At 38.1% G+C, this 17398-nt stretch overlaps 1 protein-coding gene across 1 annotated transcript in view; it reads left to right on the forward strand.

Annotated features, from left to right (window-relative positions):
- The first annotated feature begins 6299 nt into the window (after positions 1-6299).
- The window catches only part of LOC131936687 (uncharacterized), a 27488-nt gene continuing 16389 nt past the window's right edge, over positions 6300-17398 (forward strand). Inside the window, exons 1-2 of the mRNA XM_059293739.1 lie at positions 6300-7445; positions 15873-15977. Coding sequence (XP_059149722.1) covers positions 6375-7445; positions 15873-15977 — 1176 coding nt within the window. The 5' untranslated portion in view covers positions 6300-6374. The remainder of the gene's footprint in view (positions 7446-15872; positions 15978-17398) is intronic.

Genomic DNA, 17398 nt, shown 5'->3' on the forward strand with positions numbered 1-17398 from the left:
TTTTTTACTTACCTTAAACCTAGCTATACCCCGACCATAATTTGGATGGTTATGTTAACCCTCGACCCTCATGGTACATAGGCCGCTGATAAAAGTTGCCCAGCGATCTGTTCGGGGCTAGTCTCTTCAACTGTCTCCAGGTGTATCCAATCTTCTTGGTGTCTTCTACAATCTTCTTTGTATCTTATTCAATCTTCTTTGTATCTTCTTCAATCTTCTTTGTATCTTATTCAATCTTCTTTGTATCTTCTTCAATCTTCTTTGTATCTTCTTCAATCTTCTTTGTATCTTATTCAATCTTCTTTGTATCTTCTTCAATCTTCTTTGTATCTTATTCAATCTTCTTTGTATCTTATTCAATCTTCTTTGTATCTTCTTCAATCTTCTTTGTATCTTATTCAATCTTCTTTGTATCTTCTTCAATCTTCTTTGTATCTTATTCAATCTTCTTTGTATCTTCTTCAATCTTCTTTGTATCTTATTCAATCTTCTTTGTATCTTATTCAATCTTCTTTGTATCTTCTTCAATCTTCTTTGTATCTTATTCAATCTTCTTTGTATCTTCTTCAATCTTCTTTGTATCTTATTCAATCTTCTTTGTATCTTCTTCAATCTTCTTTGTATCTTATTCAATCTTCTTTGTATCTTATTCAATCTTCTTTGTATCTTCTTCAATCTTCTTTGTATCTTATTCAATCTTCTTTGTATCTTCATCAATCTTCTTTGTAACTTCTTCAATATTCTTTGTATTTATTCAATCTTCTTTGTAACTTCTTCAATCTTCTTTGTATCTTATTCAATCTTCTTTGTATCTTATTCAATCTTCTTTGTATCTTCTTCAATCATCTTTGTATCTTCTTTAATCTTCTTTGCATCTTATTCAATCTTCTTTGTATCTTATTCAATCTTCTTTGTATCTTATTCAATCTTCTTTGTATCTTCTTCAATCTTCTTTGTATCTTCTTCAATCTTCTTTGTATCTTCTTCAATCTTCTTTGTATCTTATTCAATCTTCTTTGTATCTTCTTTAATCTTCTTTGCATCTTATTCAATCTTCTTTGTATCTTCTTCAATCTTCTTTGTATCTTATTCAATCTTCTTTGTATCTTCTTCAATCTTCTTTGTATCTTATTCAATCTTCTTTGTATCTTCTTTAATCTTCTTTGCATCTTATTCAATCTTCTTTGTATCTTCTTCAATCTTCTTTGTATCTTATTCGATCTTCTTTGTATCTTCTTCAATCTTTTTGTATCATTCAATCTTTTTTGTATCTTCTTTAATCTTCTTTGTATCTTCTTCAATCTTCTTTGTATCTTCTTCAATCTTCTTTGTATCTTCTTCAATCTTCTTTGTATCTTCTTCAATCTTCTTTGTATCTTCTTCAATCTTCTTTGTATCTTCTTCAATCTTCTTTATATCTTCTTCAATCTTCTTTGTATGTTATTCAATCTTCTTGGTGTATTCTACCAGGTCACTTCTCCATATTATAATTACTGGCGATGTGGTGCCATTGCGCTATTTAAAAAAAAGAAGATCACTAGTGATCACTTCAGCTACGAACCCAAACCTTTCGGAATTGATACCGTGTTATCTTCTCAGCCACACACAAATACTACGTTATTAGGAATTTGTATTTGGAAATTATTGGAAAAAAACAACAACAGTCAAAGCGAAAGTTCAGAATTTCAAAAAAATATGTACATGCGTGTCTATAATTTGAATTTTTATATCGATCACGCTAAAGGAAATAAGGAAGTTGCTTATTTCCAGAGTTTCTCCCGTGGATCTCTTCGGTGAGTTGGAGCCCCCGCCACCCCCCCCCCCCCCCCCAAAGAAAGTCTACCCCCACTGCCTCCCCCTGAAGGAAATGGAACTTTTAATTTATATAAAAATATACACTTTTAACAGTGTCCGCCCCAACCCCCCCCCCCCCCCCCGGAAATTTTAGTCCCCCCCCCCCCCCGGAGAAAAAAAGTCTGGAAGAAACACTGCCTTTTTCCTTAGCAAGACGAAACAAGCAGTAATTTTTGTGTAGCAAGCTCGACTAAAAAAACACCAACGTAATGACTTTACCGAAATTCAATTCATACCATTGCCCTTTTCAAAATCGCCTGTACACAGTTCACACGTGTCGAGTCACGTAACTACTGTCAACCGAACTCCGTCCTAAAGAGATTATTTGCGTTCTTTGATTTTTTTTTCTAGTGCGTCCGCTCTTGCTTTTGAAATCGATTGCAGGAAGCGACCCTGCCAACGGCAACTTCGTGTTTTAGACGGCTAACTCATGCAGCGTCCATTTTGTCTTGATTTATTTTTAGAAATACGCGCGTTTTTAGATAATTACAGTTTTTGTGATTCTCTTACTGTAAAACATTGGTATTTAAAATTAGATTCCGTAAAGAAAAGAATAGCATTTTTAGTGTTCTATGTATGAGTAAAAAATAATAGGTAAGAATAGTTTTATTTTTATGAAATTTATTCAAATGTTAAAGTATCGTTATTTTTCAAGCGATTCGAATTCATGTTAGTTTAAGGTATTTCAACGAATAATATAACGCTATACACTATTTTTTTTAGCAAAGTGACATGTTTTAGGCCCCATTCCTTAGTGTTTAAGTGGGGTGGAGGTGGGGGTGTGAGAGTGGAGGGGTGGGGGAGGCCAAGGATAAACACTTCGCCTCCTATTTTTAAATTTGATATAACCGTAAAAAACAATCTAAATTTATTGACTTCCAATTTTAAACAAAATCTACTTCATAATTTAACAAAGTATTAAAAAATGTTATTCATTTTTCTCTAAATCAAAAAAAAAAAAAAGATCAAATACGAGATACGTTTATCCACATTGCATTCTCCATACATACATTTTGTTAAACATTTTTTTTAAATAAGACAAAACATATCTAACTGAAATAAACTGTTAAAGATATATTACACTTGTATGTAGTTTACTTCATTTTCGGTACAAGATGTTTAAGCCTTACTCATTTGTTCAACTTCTTTAAATCGATACACACCTTACATTTTAGTCTAGAGAAAAAAAATCGATCAATAGAAAAGACACTTTACGGTTGTTTTATTTACACTTAAACAGTACATTTTTTATGCCGACCGTCAGCCAAAGAACTGTTTTGGTATTGCAATCAGATGTCTAATGGTCAAAATGTCATTGAAAAATCAATGGTTAAAATATGTCTCAGAGTACTTAATTAATAATAATAAGCAGTCAAGACTTAACTCTTTATAAACAATACATTTCCAAATACATAAATTATAATGAAATAACCTAGACTTAATTCATTATGAAACAACATAAAATTATCTGTTCATTTATGAAAAATAAAACGAAATAATTTTTATTTTTTTATTTACGACATCGATTGACATTAATTTCATATCATTCCTTATGCATGAAGTACAAATATAACCCTTAAACACACATTTTTACATGTTTTATGAGTGAACCATTGCGGTCCACGTTTAACCACTTCTACCGTACCGATTTTTTTCAAAATTGACAAGTAGGTCAAGGTGTAGGCCTATGTTGATATGATTTGACGTGTAATTAATTTTTAAACAAGATTGAACGATTGCGGTACCAGGTATTGAGATGTGTCAAGTTTATGGTGATGAGTTACCGCGCACGCTTATTTATTTTGAGTTTCAGTTATGTATAAAAATAAGTATAACTATTATTAAGATCTATATTTTAAAAAAGTTGAATTGAAACTCATTTGATCATTTTTCCAGATTTGATTGATCTACACTAATTATTAAAAAAATGACAATTTTTTTTTCTCCATGAAAATAGTTTGGCATAAAAAAAGTGTGATTAAAAAAAAATGTATGGTATATTTATTTGCAAGTTATAAGGCGTGAATGTTTTTATTTTTCTGATTTGTATTCTCTTTTCTTTTGTAATAACACATTGTATATTACCACCAAAAAATATATATTCTTGATATGCAGGACGATTTATATAGCCTAACTCTAAATAGCAAGCGTCGATTTATTTTTATTTTATTTTACGAAGGGTATTTAATTAAGTATGTATATAATACGATCCACCGGTTTCAGTAATTGTGTACGGGTGAATTCATGCATAGGTAAACGCAAAATACTCATATGTATGTAGCAAATATGTAATCATTGGTAGGCCTATTCATGTTATGAAATGGGCTTTAACATTTATTTTAATTTTTTTTCTCTACAAATACATCGACCAGCTCTTTGGATTATCGTTTTATTATATTTTCCCTTTTCTGCCCAAGACACAACGGGCCGCCACAGAAAGCTCCCTCCATTTATGTCGGTCTCCAGCAATTTTCCTGCCTCTGTCAGCTGCTTCTCCCAACGTGCGCCTCCACATCTCCCTTGGCCTTCCCTTCTTTCTCTTTCCTTAAAAGGTGTCCAGTTTAGCGCTATAGGGCTTGTAAGTCTCGGTCTCTTTCACATTAAAATCTCGTTGGCCAGGGAGAGAGGCATATTTTTGAACTAAATTAATTGTTGTAAACATGACGGCTATTTGTTTCTAGGTATACCCTTAAGATTTTAAAACACCAAGATTACCCAAATTGCAACAACTAATATCAATATTGCAATTACGCATAGCAAAACTTGTTAGGGATTCAAATTAATAATTTTTTAAAACTTTTAGCTTTTCTGAAAAATCACAATTTAACGTATGCTATATTTTTCTTTAAGCTAGTATACATCTTGTCAGTGGCGTAGCAAGGTCGGGTTTCACCCCCCCCCCCCCCAGAGGCGCAGCGACCCTTCCCGGGGACAAACTTTCAAATTTTCAATTTGCACCCCCCCTCAAACTTTCGATATGCGCACCCCCCTCAAATTTTCGATTTGCACCCCCCCCCCCCGCCCTCGAACTTTCCTTTTGCACCCCCCTCAAGTTTTTCTCTATATAGTTTGCTATTTTTTGCCGTGGTGTCACCCCCCCCCCCTAAATGGTGTCACCCGGTGCGGTCCACACCCCCCCCCCGCTACGCCTCTGCATCTTGTAGTCTATCATAATCATTGTTCACAATTTTATATAACAATTGCGGAAGTAATTATTCTTTTAACTTTTATACCGATCATATTTGGTTTGAAAAATACTAGCTGATAAGTACGAGAACATGAAGTTAGTGACCTACTTACAAGCCCTATTGTTGCGATATCATCTCGATTTATTCTATATAGACGAGGAAGTTTTCTTCGATCGCCATGGTTGTTGTACAATTGTCAAGGCAAGCTTAGCTTTATTTAACATCGTGTTGTGTGATTTAAATGTATCATTAGTTTTGAAGAAAATCATTTCATTATTTTTTCAATTTAGTACGTTTATTAAGGCGATACATTGATCAGGTGGTATTGAAAAGAAGATAGGGGCGGGGAAATCAGTGTTTCTTTCAGACACTTTTTACCTGTAGGGTGCACTATATTTTCGGGGGGGGGGGGGGGGGTGGGGAGTGGGTGGTAGGGTGATACTGGTTCATGTAGCTAATATATTTATATTTCACTCGGCGACCTTGTTAAGGGGGGGGGGGGGGTACGAAGGAAGGCCTTAAAGAAACTCTTGGGGGGGGGGGGGTGTAATGAACGCGGAAGGTAATTGATCACCTACAAAACCTTTACATTCTTGATTAAAATTAAGGGGGTAGGCTCAGGATTTATTTTTTTCGAATTTTCTAAATTTTATATGGTGAAATGCCATTCAATTTAATATTAAGTATAACTTTATTTCGTCAAATCAAATTTAGAAAATTTGAAAAAAAAAATATTTCTAGAGTGTTTTGTTTTGTTACAAAATCTAGCCAGCTGACTCTATTAAAGCTAGTAAAAAAAGGATCAATGATTATATGATCAATATATAGATTAATTTTTTACACTTGGGAGGCAAAAGGTAGCTTTTTCAAGATGGTCGCCGTTGTCATGGCTACGCGTACTTTTAGAAGCGTCCCTGAAGCATGAACATATTTTCTTTGTTTGAAGTGCCTTAAATTAGATACACACTAATAAATAATTAACGCTTTGTTTGTGGAGGGAGCCTAACCCTTTAAAAGAACAATATTACTGCATAATTATTTAACTTTTTTCTCCAGTAGGTATAAAACAGGACCCCAATCAAAGACGTCTAACCATTCACACAGGAGAAAGTACAAAGCGCTGGGCCTACATGATACATCAAGTGAAGCGAAGAGACAGAGTTCCTTTCATGTACTAGCGAGGTTGTTGTTCCGTGAAATAAGGATCGACAGAAAAAAATATGAACAAGATATATATGTTTACGTTTCAAACAAATGCTTGAGAGAGTTCGCGTACGTAGATTTGAAGTTTATTTATTGAGGGTAATTTGGTTTCGAAGGATATTTTTTAAAATGTTTCGCATTGGGATGAGGAAACGAAAATTGTTCAGCGCATGCGCAACGTTCGTCTCAGTGGTTTTAGTTTTGGTGTATTTGATAGTTTATGATATAAATAATCCAGTGGTGCCGACGTGGATTAAAACCGACGCGGATTATATCCCTTTGTTTAGGGATGTGTACACACAAGATGGCTGGCCGGAAGTGGAGAACAACTCGTCACTTCCGGGCGAGGGTCCGTCCGTCGTCCACTACGTCTGGTGCGGCAGGAAGGTGTACAAGTTCCAGCACCAGCTGAGTTTGTTGAGCGCCGTGAGAATTCTTCGACCTCTGAAGATTTATTTCTACTACCACCACCTGCCGGAAGTCGACGACTTCTGGTACCACACGTGGTTCCAGGAACTGACGCAGTCGGTGCCCAACCTGGTGCTCCGTCACGTGAACTTTGAACTACGATGCGGGTCGCGTGATGTTCTAGAACTTGCCGTGAACCGACTCGCTAAACACGGGGGTCTTTACATAGGAGAAAACACACTGCTCACCAGATACCCGGAAGAAACGAAATCCCAGTCGTTTTTTTCAGCATTTTATTCTAACACAAGCATCAATGACGTCACACAAGGGTTTATATTTAGCGCTCGGGTTTTCCCGAAAAACACTATTGACGAAAAAGTCCGTTCTTTTTTTAGATCAAATATACGTTGCTGTTCAATGAAGGATTACGATTCTCAAAACTCGAAACCATGCCCTTGTCTTGGCATCAAGGAATCTTTGAACCCCAAAGACATTTGGGATGGATCCACACGATTTTCGGAACTGACACGCTGGATTTATTACGGAAAGCGAGGCGTTCAGACAGTCAAACAAACAGACAGACCTCAAGATTACATTCCGTTGATTGCTCATCTGGTGTGGATACAAACGAAGAACATTCTAGACCCGAGAGAGTTCCGGTTCCTGCATTACCTCAGCGTTATCTCAGCGCTTCACGTCGCCGGCTTCCAGCGGGTTTTTGTCCACGGGGATGAGATACCTCAGGGAGAGTGGTGGGACAAGTTAGGTGGGGAAAACGTCACGTTTGTGAAGGTAAGTGGTGGGACAAGTTAGGTGGGGAAAACGTCACGTTTGTGAAGGTAAGAGACAAGTTAGGTGGGGAAAACGTCACGTTTGTGAAGGTAAGTGGTGGGACAAGTTAGGTGGGGAAAACGTCACGTTTGTAAAGGTAAGTGGTGGTACAAGTTAGGTGGGGAAAACGTCACGTTTGTGAAGGTAAGTAGTGGGACAAGTTAGGTGGGGAAAACGTCACGTTTGTGAAGGTAAGGGACATGTTAGGTGGGGAAAACGTCACGTTTGTAAAGGTAAGTGGTGGGACAAGTTAGGTGGGGAAAACGTCACGTTTGTGAAGGTAAGTAGTGGGACAAGTTAGGTGGGAAAAACGTCACGTTTGTGAAGGTAAGTGGTGGGACAAGTTAGGTGGGGAAAACGTCACGTTTGTGAAGGTAAGTGGTGGGACAAGTTAGGTGGGGAAAACGTCACGTTTGTGAAGGTAAGTGGTGGGACAAGTTAGGTGGGGAAAACGTCACGTTTGTGAAGGTAAGTGGTGGGACAAGTTAGGTGGGGAAAACGTCACGTTTGTGAAGGTAAGTGGTGGGACAAGTTAGGTGGGGAAAACGTCACGTTTGTGAAGGTAAGTGGTGGGACAAGTTAGGTGGGGAAAACGTCACTTTTGTGAAGGTAAGTAGTGGGACAAGTTAGGTGGGGAAAACGTCACGTTTGTGAAGGTAAGTGGTGGGACAAGTTAGGTGGGGAAAACGTCACGTTTGTGAAGGTAAGTGGTGGGACAAGTTAGGTGGGGAAAACGTCACGTTTGTGAAGGTAAGTGGTGGGACAAGTTAGGTGGGGAAAACGTCACGTTTGTGAAGGTAAGTGGTGGGACAAGTTAGGTGGGGAAAACGTCACGTTTGTGAAGGTAAGTGGTGGGACAAGTTAGGTGAGGAAAACGTCACGTTTGTGAAGGTAAGTGGTGGGACAAGTTAGGTAGGGAAAACGTCACGATTGTGAAGGTAAGGGACAAGTTAGGTGGGGAAAACGTCACGTTTGTGAAGGTAAGTGGTGGGACAAGTTAGGTGGGGAAAACGTCACGTTTGTGAAGGTAAGTGGTGGGACAAGTTAGGTAGGGAAAACGTAACGTTTGTAAAGGTAAGTGGTGGGAAAAGTTAGGTGGGGAAAACGTCACGTTTGTGAAGGTAAGTGGTGGGACAAGTTAGGAGGGGAAAACGTCACGTTTGTGAAGGTAAGTGGTGGGACAAGTTAGGTGGGGAAAACGTCACGTTTGTGAAGGTAAGGGACAAGTTAGGTGGGGAAAACGTCACGTTTGTGAAGGTAAGTGGTGGGAAAAGTTAGGTGGGGAAAACGTCACGTTTGTGAAGGTAAGGGACAAGTTAGGTGGGGAAAACGTCACGTTTGTGAAGGTAAGTGGTGGGACAAGTTAGGTGGGGAAAACGTCACGTTTGTGAAGTTAAGGGACAAGTTAGGTGGGGAAAACGTCACGTTTGTGAAGGTAAGTGGTGGGACAAGTTAGGTAGGGAAAACGTCACGTTTGTGAAGGTAAGTGGTGGGACAAGTTAGGTGGGGAAAACGTCACGTTTGTGAAGGTAAGTGGTGGGACAAGTTAGGTGGGGAAAACGTCACGTTTGTGAAGGTAAGTGGTGGGACAAGTTAGGTGGGGAAAACGTCACGTTTGTGAAGGTAAGGGACAAGTTAGGTGGGGAAAACGTCACGTTTGTGAAGGTAAGTGGTGGGAAAAGTTAGGTGGGGAAAACGTCACGTTTGTGAAGGTAAGGGACAAGTTAGGTGGGGAAAACGTCACGTTTGTGAAGGTAAGTGGTGGGACAAGTTAGGTGGGGAAAACGTCACGTTTGTGAAGTTAAGGGACAAGTTAGGTGGGGAAAACGTCACGTTTGTGAAGGTAAGTCGTGGGACAAGTTAGGTAGGGAAAACGTCACGTTTGTGAAGGTAAGTGGTGGGACAAGTTAGGTGGGAAAACGTCACGTTTGTGAAGGTAAGTGGTAGGACAAGTTAGGTGGGGAAAACGTCACGTTTGTGAAGGTAAGGGACAAGTTAGGTGGGGAAAACGTCACGTTTGTGAAGGTAAGTGGTGGGACAAGTTAGGTGGGGAAAACGTCACGTTTGTGAAGGTAAGTGGTGGGACAAGTTAGGTAGGGAAAACGTAACGTTTGTAAAGGTAAGTGGTGGGAAAAGTTAGGTGGGGAAAACGTCACGTTTGTGAAGGTAAGTGGTGGGACAAGTTAGGAGGGGAAAACGTCACGTTTGTGAAGGTAAGTGGTGGGACAAGTTAGGTGGGGAAAACGTCACGTTTGTGAAGGTAAGGGACAAGTTAGGTGGGGAAAACGTCACGTTTGTGAAGGTAAGTGGTGGGACAAGTTAGGTGGGGAAAACGTCACGTTTGTGAAGTTAAGGGACAAGTTAGGTGGGGAAAACGTCACGTTTGTGAAGGTAAGTCGTGGGACAAGTTAGGTAGGGAAAACGTCACGTTTGTGAAGGTAAGTGGTGGGACAAGTTAGGTGGGGAAAACGTCACGTTTGTGAAGGTAAGTGGTAGGACAAGTTAGGTGGGGAAAACGTCACGTTTGTGAAGGTAAGTGGTGGGACAAGTTAGATGGGGAAAACGTCACGTTTGTGAAGGTAAGTGGTGGGACAAGTTAGGTAGGGAAAACGTCACGTTTGTGAAGGTAAGTGGTGGGAAAAGTTAGGTGGGGAAAACGTCACGTTTGTGAAGGTGAGGCACAAGTTAGGTGGGGAAAACGTCACGTTTGTGAAGGTAAGTGGTGGGACACGTTAGGTGGGGAAAACGTCACGTTTGTGAAGGTAAGGGACAAGTTAGGTGGGGAAAACGTCACGTTTGTGAAGGTAAGTGGTGGGACAAGTTAGATGGGGAAAACGTCACGTTTGTGAAGGTAAGTGGTGGGACAAGTTAGGTAGGGAAAACGTCACGTTTGTGAAGGTAAGTGGTGGGACAAGTTAGGTGGGGAAAACGTCATATTTGTAAAGGTAAGTGGTGGGACAAGTTAGGTGGGGAAAACGTCACGTTTGTGAAGGTAAGTGGTGGGACAAGTTAGGTGGGGAAAACGTCACGTTTGTGAAGGTAAGTGGTGGGACAAGTTAGGTGGGGAAAACGTCACGTTTGTGAAGGTAAGTGGTGGGAAAAGTTAGGTGGGGAAAACGTCACGTTTGTGAAGGTAAGGGACAAGTTAGGTGGGGAAAACGTCACGTTTGTGAAGGTAAGTGGTGGGACAAGTTAGGTGGGGAAAACGTCACGTTCGTGAAGGTAAGGGGTGGGACAAGTTAGGTGGGGAAAACGTCACGTTTGTGAAGGTAAGGGGTGGGACAAGTTAGGTAGGGAAAACGTCACGTTTGTGAAGGTAAGTGGTGGGACAAGTTAGGTGTGGAAAACGTCACGTTTGTGAAGGTAAGTGGTGGGACAAGTTAGGTGGGGAAAACGTCATATTTGTAAAGGTAAGTGGTGGGACAAGTTAGGTGGGGAAAACGTCACGTTTGTGAAGGTAAGTGACAAGTTAGGTGGGGAAAACGTCACGTTTGTGAAGGTAAGTAACGTGATTTTAGAAGTTTTCTTTCTACTTGATACCCTCTTCGCAGTTTAGTTAATGTTAAAAATATTAATTAATAATTGTAACGATTCATATGGATTTATTTATGAAATTTTAAAACTTTTAAAACAGTAAATATGAATAAATAATTAAAAACCTATAAAACAACATTTTATTCATACAAGCATAACAGAGGATAATAATAAGTTGTTTTTTTAAATGTAATATTATATTCTCACACATTATCTTTAAATATCATGTAAACTGGTGAACACTACTTTACCTACTATATTGACAGAAATGTTGGAAATAAAATCTGAAATGTTTACTTCTATAATTATAGTATATTCTACAATTTAGGTTACCTGTTAATTAAAAAAAATGTATATTATTTTCAAAAAATTAGAGATAACTTTAAAGGCAAGATCAAGGAAATTGTAGGGATAGGGTGTGTGACGGATAAATGTAACTTAATCAATAACACTGACTGAAGACATTGACCGATCACACTAACTGACAACCATATCGATTACTTTTACTGAATACGAAGACTGATTACAGTGACTGATTATTTTGGTCGATTACATTAAACCGACTATACTGCCTCATAAATTAATCTTTTGACAGAAATATATTTTTAAACGCGAAAAAAAATGTTTCATACACGAAAAGTATATATTTGATAAATATAAATGTCCACAAAAATGAAAAATAAGGTTTGAAAAGTAATAATCACATCAACTAATCATATTAATTCCTATAATAAGATCACATTTTTAAAAATCGAAATCGTTACTTACGAATTGGTTAAGTCCGTTCTTTATTTCAAATTATAGGAAGCAGAAGCATTACGGTAATTTTTCATAATATACGGCGAGTAATGTAAAAAAAAAATAAATGACTAAATTGTTACGAGTCTTTTAAAGGTTAGGTTAGAATAGTCTAGAGCACTAGGGGTATTGTATTTGTGAGTAGAGTTCAACTGCGTGCGTGTATGTATTTTTACCTGAAGGACGAATGCGGGTATAAAAGGATGTGTGAACAATTATGATGGTGGAGGGGGGGGGGGGGGGGAGTAGTGTGTTGTGGGATGTGTGTAGCGCGGGAATATAATAAACGACTTAACCTGTTAGAAACGTCTTTTGTGCATCGAATAAAGCAACCTTCAACATAAATAAACTTCAAAAAACTATCCACGCCTCAATGCAAACTGCCATTCTTAAAGTTTTTTGACTGTTTTTTTTCCTCCGCGAAAATAATTGAGTCTCCCCTCTTCAAAAGCCACTTGCCAAAATTTAGGGCACCTGTTTTTATAAAGTCCCATGTCATTCACCAATTTAACCTACCATTTTCATCTACGTTTAAAGAAAAGACGAGTTTAAGATTTGGTGGGTTTTTTCTATAACATAAAAGATGTTGGTTTATGAACCGTTACGGTCTAGTAACGATATAAGTATATTGTATATATTGAAAAGGCGGGGGACTGAACCTATGAGCCAGTGGCGGAACTAGAAAAAATGGGCCACCCCGCAAAAAAAATTTTTGGGCCCCCATATATGTATATATATATATATATATATATATATATATATATATATATATATATATATATATATATATATATATATATATATATATATATATATATATATATATATATATATATATATATATATATAAAACAAGGTTCGCTCTCAATTTTAAAAAAATTCCATCTGGTACACGAATAAATCAGAGGTTTTCCAACACACGAGCTGGCCCCTTTCTAAATCTAGTCCAACACACCAAACTGAGGCTTTCATCAAAACGTTACTAACCGTGTGCCCTGTTTTCCAGAAGTTGAATTAAATGTTAACAATGTCGGCAGTTCATTTCTTGGATCTTAGGGCGCGGGTTTGTCCACACTACCAACTAGACACGCCAAGGCATGCTGTAAGTCCCTCTGCGACGGCCCAGGTGTCAGGGGAGTCACGGGGCTCTTGGAGCTACCGGTTACATTACTGCACGGGTGATGGGTGTGACACATTGTTTCTTCCGACAGAGCTGTTAGGCCTATGACAGAAACCTTTGCGGGGCTGTACTCAACAGCTTCCCAAGTTTTCATGGCGATTGGGTGAATGATGCAGTAATGCATAATAATATTAGAGAGAAAAATGTTTTTCACATGTACAACTGTATGTGGCCAGGTCACGCGTTGGATAACCTTCTGATTTAGGGGAGGGGCATTAACAAAAAGCCAGACCCTCACACACCCCCACCTCAATGACTATTAATAATGTTCAATTAATTCTAAACGTTCTAATTATTTTCTAAATAATTATATAAAAAATAATCTTACCTGCCCTGTTTTGTGAATTAGATGTGCCTAATACTATGAAAGTAAATTAATATGTGTTGACTAGATCTAGTGCTGTCTAGTGTATGACAAAATGTGCTGAAGTGGTGAATCGTACGGTTAGGAAGTAGTTCATAAACGATACATTTATCTCCTCGATACTTGTGAGGTTGAGAAAGAGGGATGGGATGGGGGTCGGCTCGGGAAAAAACTTGAAAGGGACAACAAAACGCCTTGATCTATGTACGTCAGCATCGCCCATTGTAAAACTTACTCATGGGAGATAATTTGAAGTATAGGCCTTAAAAGTTTACTATATTTCTTGTAAAATCAAAATCAAGTAAACGTATATAAAACTGAAGTTTCTAGTATTATATTATTTTTTTTAAATTATTTGTACGATACAAGATAGTACAGGATACAAATTCAACCACTATCACAAACACATATTAACATTGAAAAATGTACAATGGATTTCGGGTCCCATACCAATGCCGCAAATAACAACCGCGCATCATGAAAGTATTGAAAGCCCACTTCATATGTAGCGGCTTTTCGAGCTATGAACTTTGTTGTTTTTTTAAAAAGAATTTTGCTGGCGACAGCTTGTGTTTGATTGTAGGGAAATAGAAAACTCGGCCTTGACGATGGTTAAAAAATACAACTATAAATAACTGTTTTAAATATGTAAAGAATTTGTCGACAATTTTTTAACCCCCCTTTTGGTCCCCATCCCCTGCCCCATCCGCCACAGTATACTTTGGAGGATCGGTCAAACAGTTACGTGTCCTCTATTTAGCTATCAAAGGGAGGGGGGGGGGGGGGCAACGAGTCAAAGAAGTCATTCAAAATTTGAAGAGTTGCCTATATTTTACACTGTAGTTTGTGTAATGGATTTTATCTTTTGCGGAAGAGCGTGGTATAGTGACTGTAAAATAAAGATAATCGTACCGCAGCTACAGTGTTTTTCTTTTACAAACCAAATATTAAGGCAAAAATTAAATTCAAAATTTAAAAAAAAAATTTTGGTCAGCCGTGGGCCCCTAAACGGCCTTCCCCCCCCCCCCCCCCCCCCCGCACATTGCGGGGTCTGGCGGGACTGTAGTTCCGCCCCTGTTCATCAGGTAAATGAACAACTACTGACTAGTGTCTTTAACAAAATGTGCAGAAGTGGTCAGTTTACAGTTCATAGACGGTTCGTTAATTTATGCATTACATCTTATTGTAAGAGTAAGGGTGTGGTGAGGGGTAGAAGTGAGGGGTAGGGGGGAGGGGGGGGGGAGAGAGTTGGGAAGGGAAGGGGACAAGAAAGCGCCGATAAACATCTACATCAATAGTGCCGACTTTTTCCGATAGTCTAAAAGACCAGGATAGTCGCCTCGCCGCAACATTTCCCCAGCCCGATTTCAAAGCGTACCGGCACAGTCAAAATTTCAGATGCTTCGTCTTTGAAGTTGTCGATATGTCTGGCGGTCTCTCGAGCTATAGTCAGTGCATTTTTCTCAAAGACGTTTGCCGACTATCGTGTTTGTTTGTAACTGTAGAAGAAAGATAACTCGACCTCCACCTAATTTTTTTTTAAATTTTTTAAAAATAATTTAGCCAGGATTTTTGGGCCCCCAATTGGTCTGCCCCCCCCCGCATTGCGGGGTCTGGCGGCACTGTAGTTCCGCCCCTGCTATGAGCTATAGGATATACTTCGCCATTGTATCCTAAGTGTAGGGTTAGGGGGGTGTTTAGTACAAATATAAAGATATGAAAGAAAATGTGAAAATTTAAATGGTGTTATTAAGTTTGAGCGACCTGAAAATGACATACAATTTAAGTAGCCCGAATTTAAGATATTTTGTAGACGTTGAGTACGATCTATACAGTATGATTCATAAAGTATAATTTTTAAAGTATGATTTTTACAGTATGGAATTTTTTACAGTGTATTTTTTCAAGTATGATTTTTAATGTATGCTTTTAACAGTATGATATTTACGGTATGATTTTACAGTGTAATTTTCAGTATATTTTTTAGAGTATATTTTACATTATAATTTTAACAGTATGATTTTACAGTATGATGTTTACAATACAATTTTTAAAGTATGATTTTTACAGTGTGATTTTTACGGTATGATTTTTACTGTATGATTTTTCAAGTATGATTTTTAATGTATGATTTTTACAGTATGTCTTTAACAGTATGAGTTTACAGTATGATGTTTACAATATGAAGGGGGGGAGAGAGGGTAGTGTCGAAATCACAAGTAGTAATATAATATTTCATATTAAATCGCAGTAAATTATTTTATAAAAACGTTGGAGGGCACTACGAACAATTTCAAACGAAGATTTTTATTTATCTCAATGCATATTATTTAATATGAAGTAGATTTAAATAAATTTCAATACTCGTTGAATGGCAGTATTAACTATTCAACTTGAAGTAGCATTAAATTAAATCAATATAAATAGGGTATTCAGACAAGACGCGATGACGTTCTATTAATTTAACCCTTTACACATTGAGTGTTTGTTTAACCCTTGATGTTCTACACAGATTGAGCAACCGGAAACAGTATTCCAGCAAGGCGTTATCGGTCGCGCCCACCAGTCCGATGTTTTACGTCTTTCAATTCTGCTCAAGCATGGCGGTGTGTACCAGGTACGGGTGGTGTAGAGGTGTTGGTGTTGGTGTTATGTAGGTGTTGTGTAGGTATTGTGTAGGTGTTATGTAGGTGTTATGTAGGTATTGTGTAGGTGTTATGTAGGTGTTATGTAGGTATTGTGTAGGTGTTTTGTAAATGTTGTGTAGGTGTTGTGTGGGTTTTGTGTAAGTGTTGGTGTTGTGTAGGTGTTAATGTTGTGCAGGTGTTGTGTATGTGTTGTGTAGGTGTTGTGTAGATGCTGTGTATGCTGTTGTATAAGTGTAGGTATTGTGTAGCTGTTGTGTTGGTGTTGTGTATGTGTTGTGTAGGCGTTTTGTAGGTGTTGTACATATTTATAGCGGTGTTGTTTATGTGTTGTGTAGGTGTAGGTATTTTAAAGGTATTGTGTGGTTTTTGTTTTACATTTTTGCATTGGTGTTGCGAAGGTGTTTCGAAGGTGTTTCGAATTATGTAGGTATTGTGTAGCTGCACATATTTGTAGGGCTGTTGTTCATATGTTGTGTAGGTGTAGATATTAAAATGCTGGGTAGGTATAGTAAATTTGTATAGAGGTGTTGTTTAGGTGTTTAATAGGTACTGTACGGGTGTTGTGTAAGTATTATTGAGGTTTTGTATAGGTGCTACAAAGCTATAATGTAGGTGTTATGTAAGTTTTGCAATTGTATTGTGAAGGTGTTTTCGTTGTAATCTACCTGTATTATGTAGGTGGTGTACATTTGTTGCATATTTGTTCTACTTATGTTGTACATTTAATGTACAGATGGTGTACATGTAATGTGATATGTTGTACATGTGTTGAACTTATGTTGAAAATGTGTTGTACATGTCTTACATTTGTTCCACATATGCTGTACATGTATTGCACATATGTTGTACAAGAGTACATTTGTTTTCAGATGTTTAACATTTGTTGCACTTATATTGTACATGTGATGTACATTGGTTGTACGTTTGTTCTCCATATGTTGTAGATTTGTTGTAACTTATATTGCACTCGTGTAACACATGTCCTTACACGTGCTTACACGTGCTTACACGTGCTTACATGTGCTTACGCGTGCTTACACGTGTTTACACGTGCTTAAATGTGCTGAAGGTCACGAGTTACTAATCATGTCTCAGGTACCTGCGACCCAAAAATGTTGTAGGTCAATATTCTCTAAATAGTGTCTTCATTAAAAAGAACCGCTCTAATGTTCTTGGCATATGGATTATTAGTCCAACCCCCCCCCCCCCCCCCCCCCCACACACACACACCTTTTGCGTGTTGTCCCGCCCTGGGCCAGTCAACAGTAAGACAATGTGCTATTATTAAAAATCTTTATCCCTAATGCGTCGATCTTAAGCTTCAAAGGTTTACGAACCATATAGTGGTTTGACACCATAATGGGTATACATCGATAAAAATCCCGAGGGG

The sequence above is a fragment of the Physella acuta genome, unplaced genomic scaffold, assembly GCF_028476545.2.
Source record: "Physella acuta isolate Inbredline_101_S28 unplaced genomic scaffold, ASM2847654v3 ptg000185l, whole genome shotgun sequence".
NCBI lineage: Eukaryota > Metazoa > Mollusca > Gastropoda > Physidae > Physella > Physella acuta.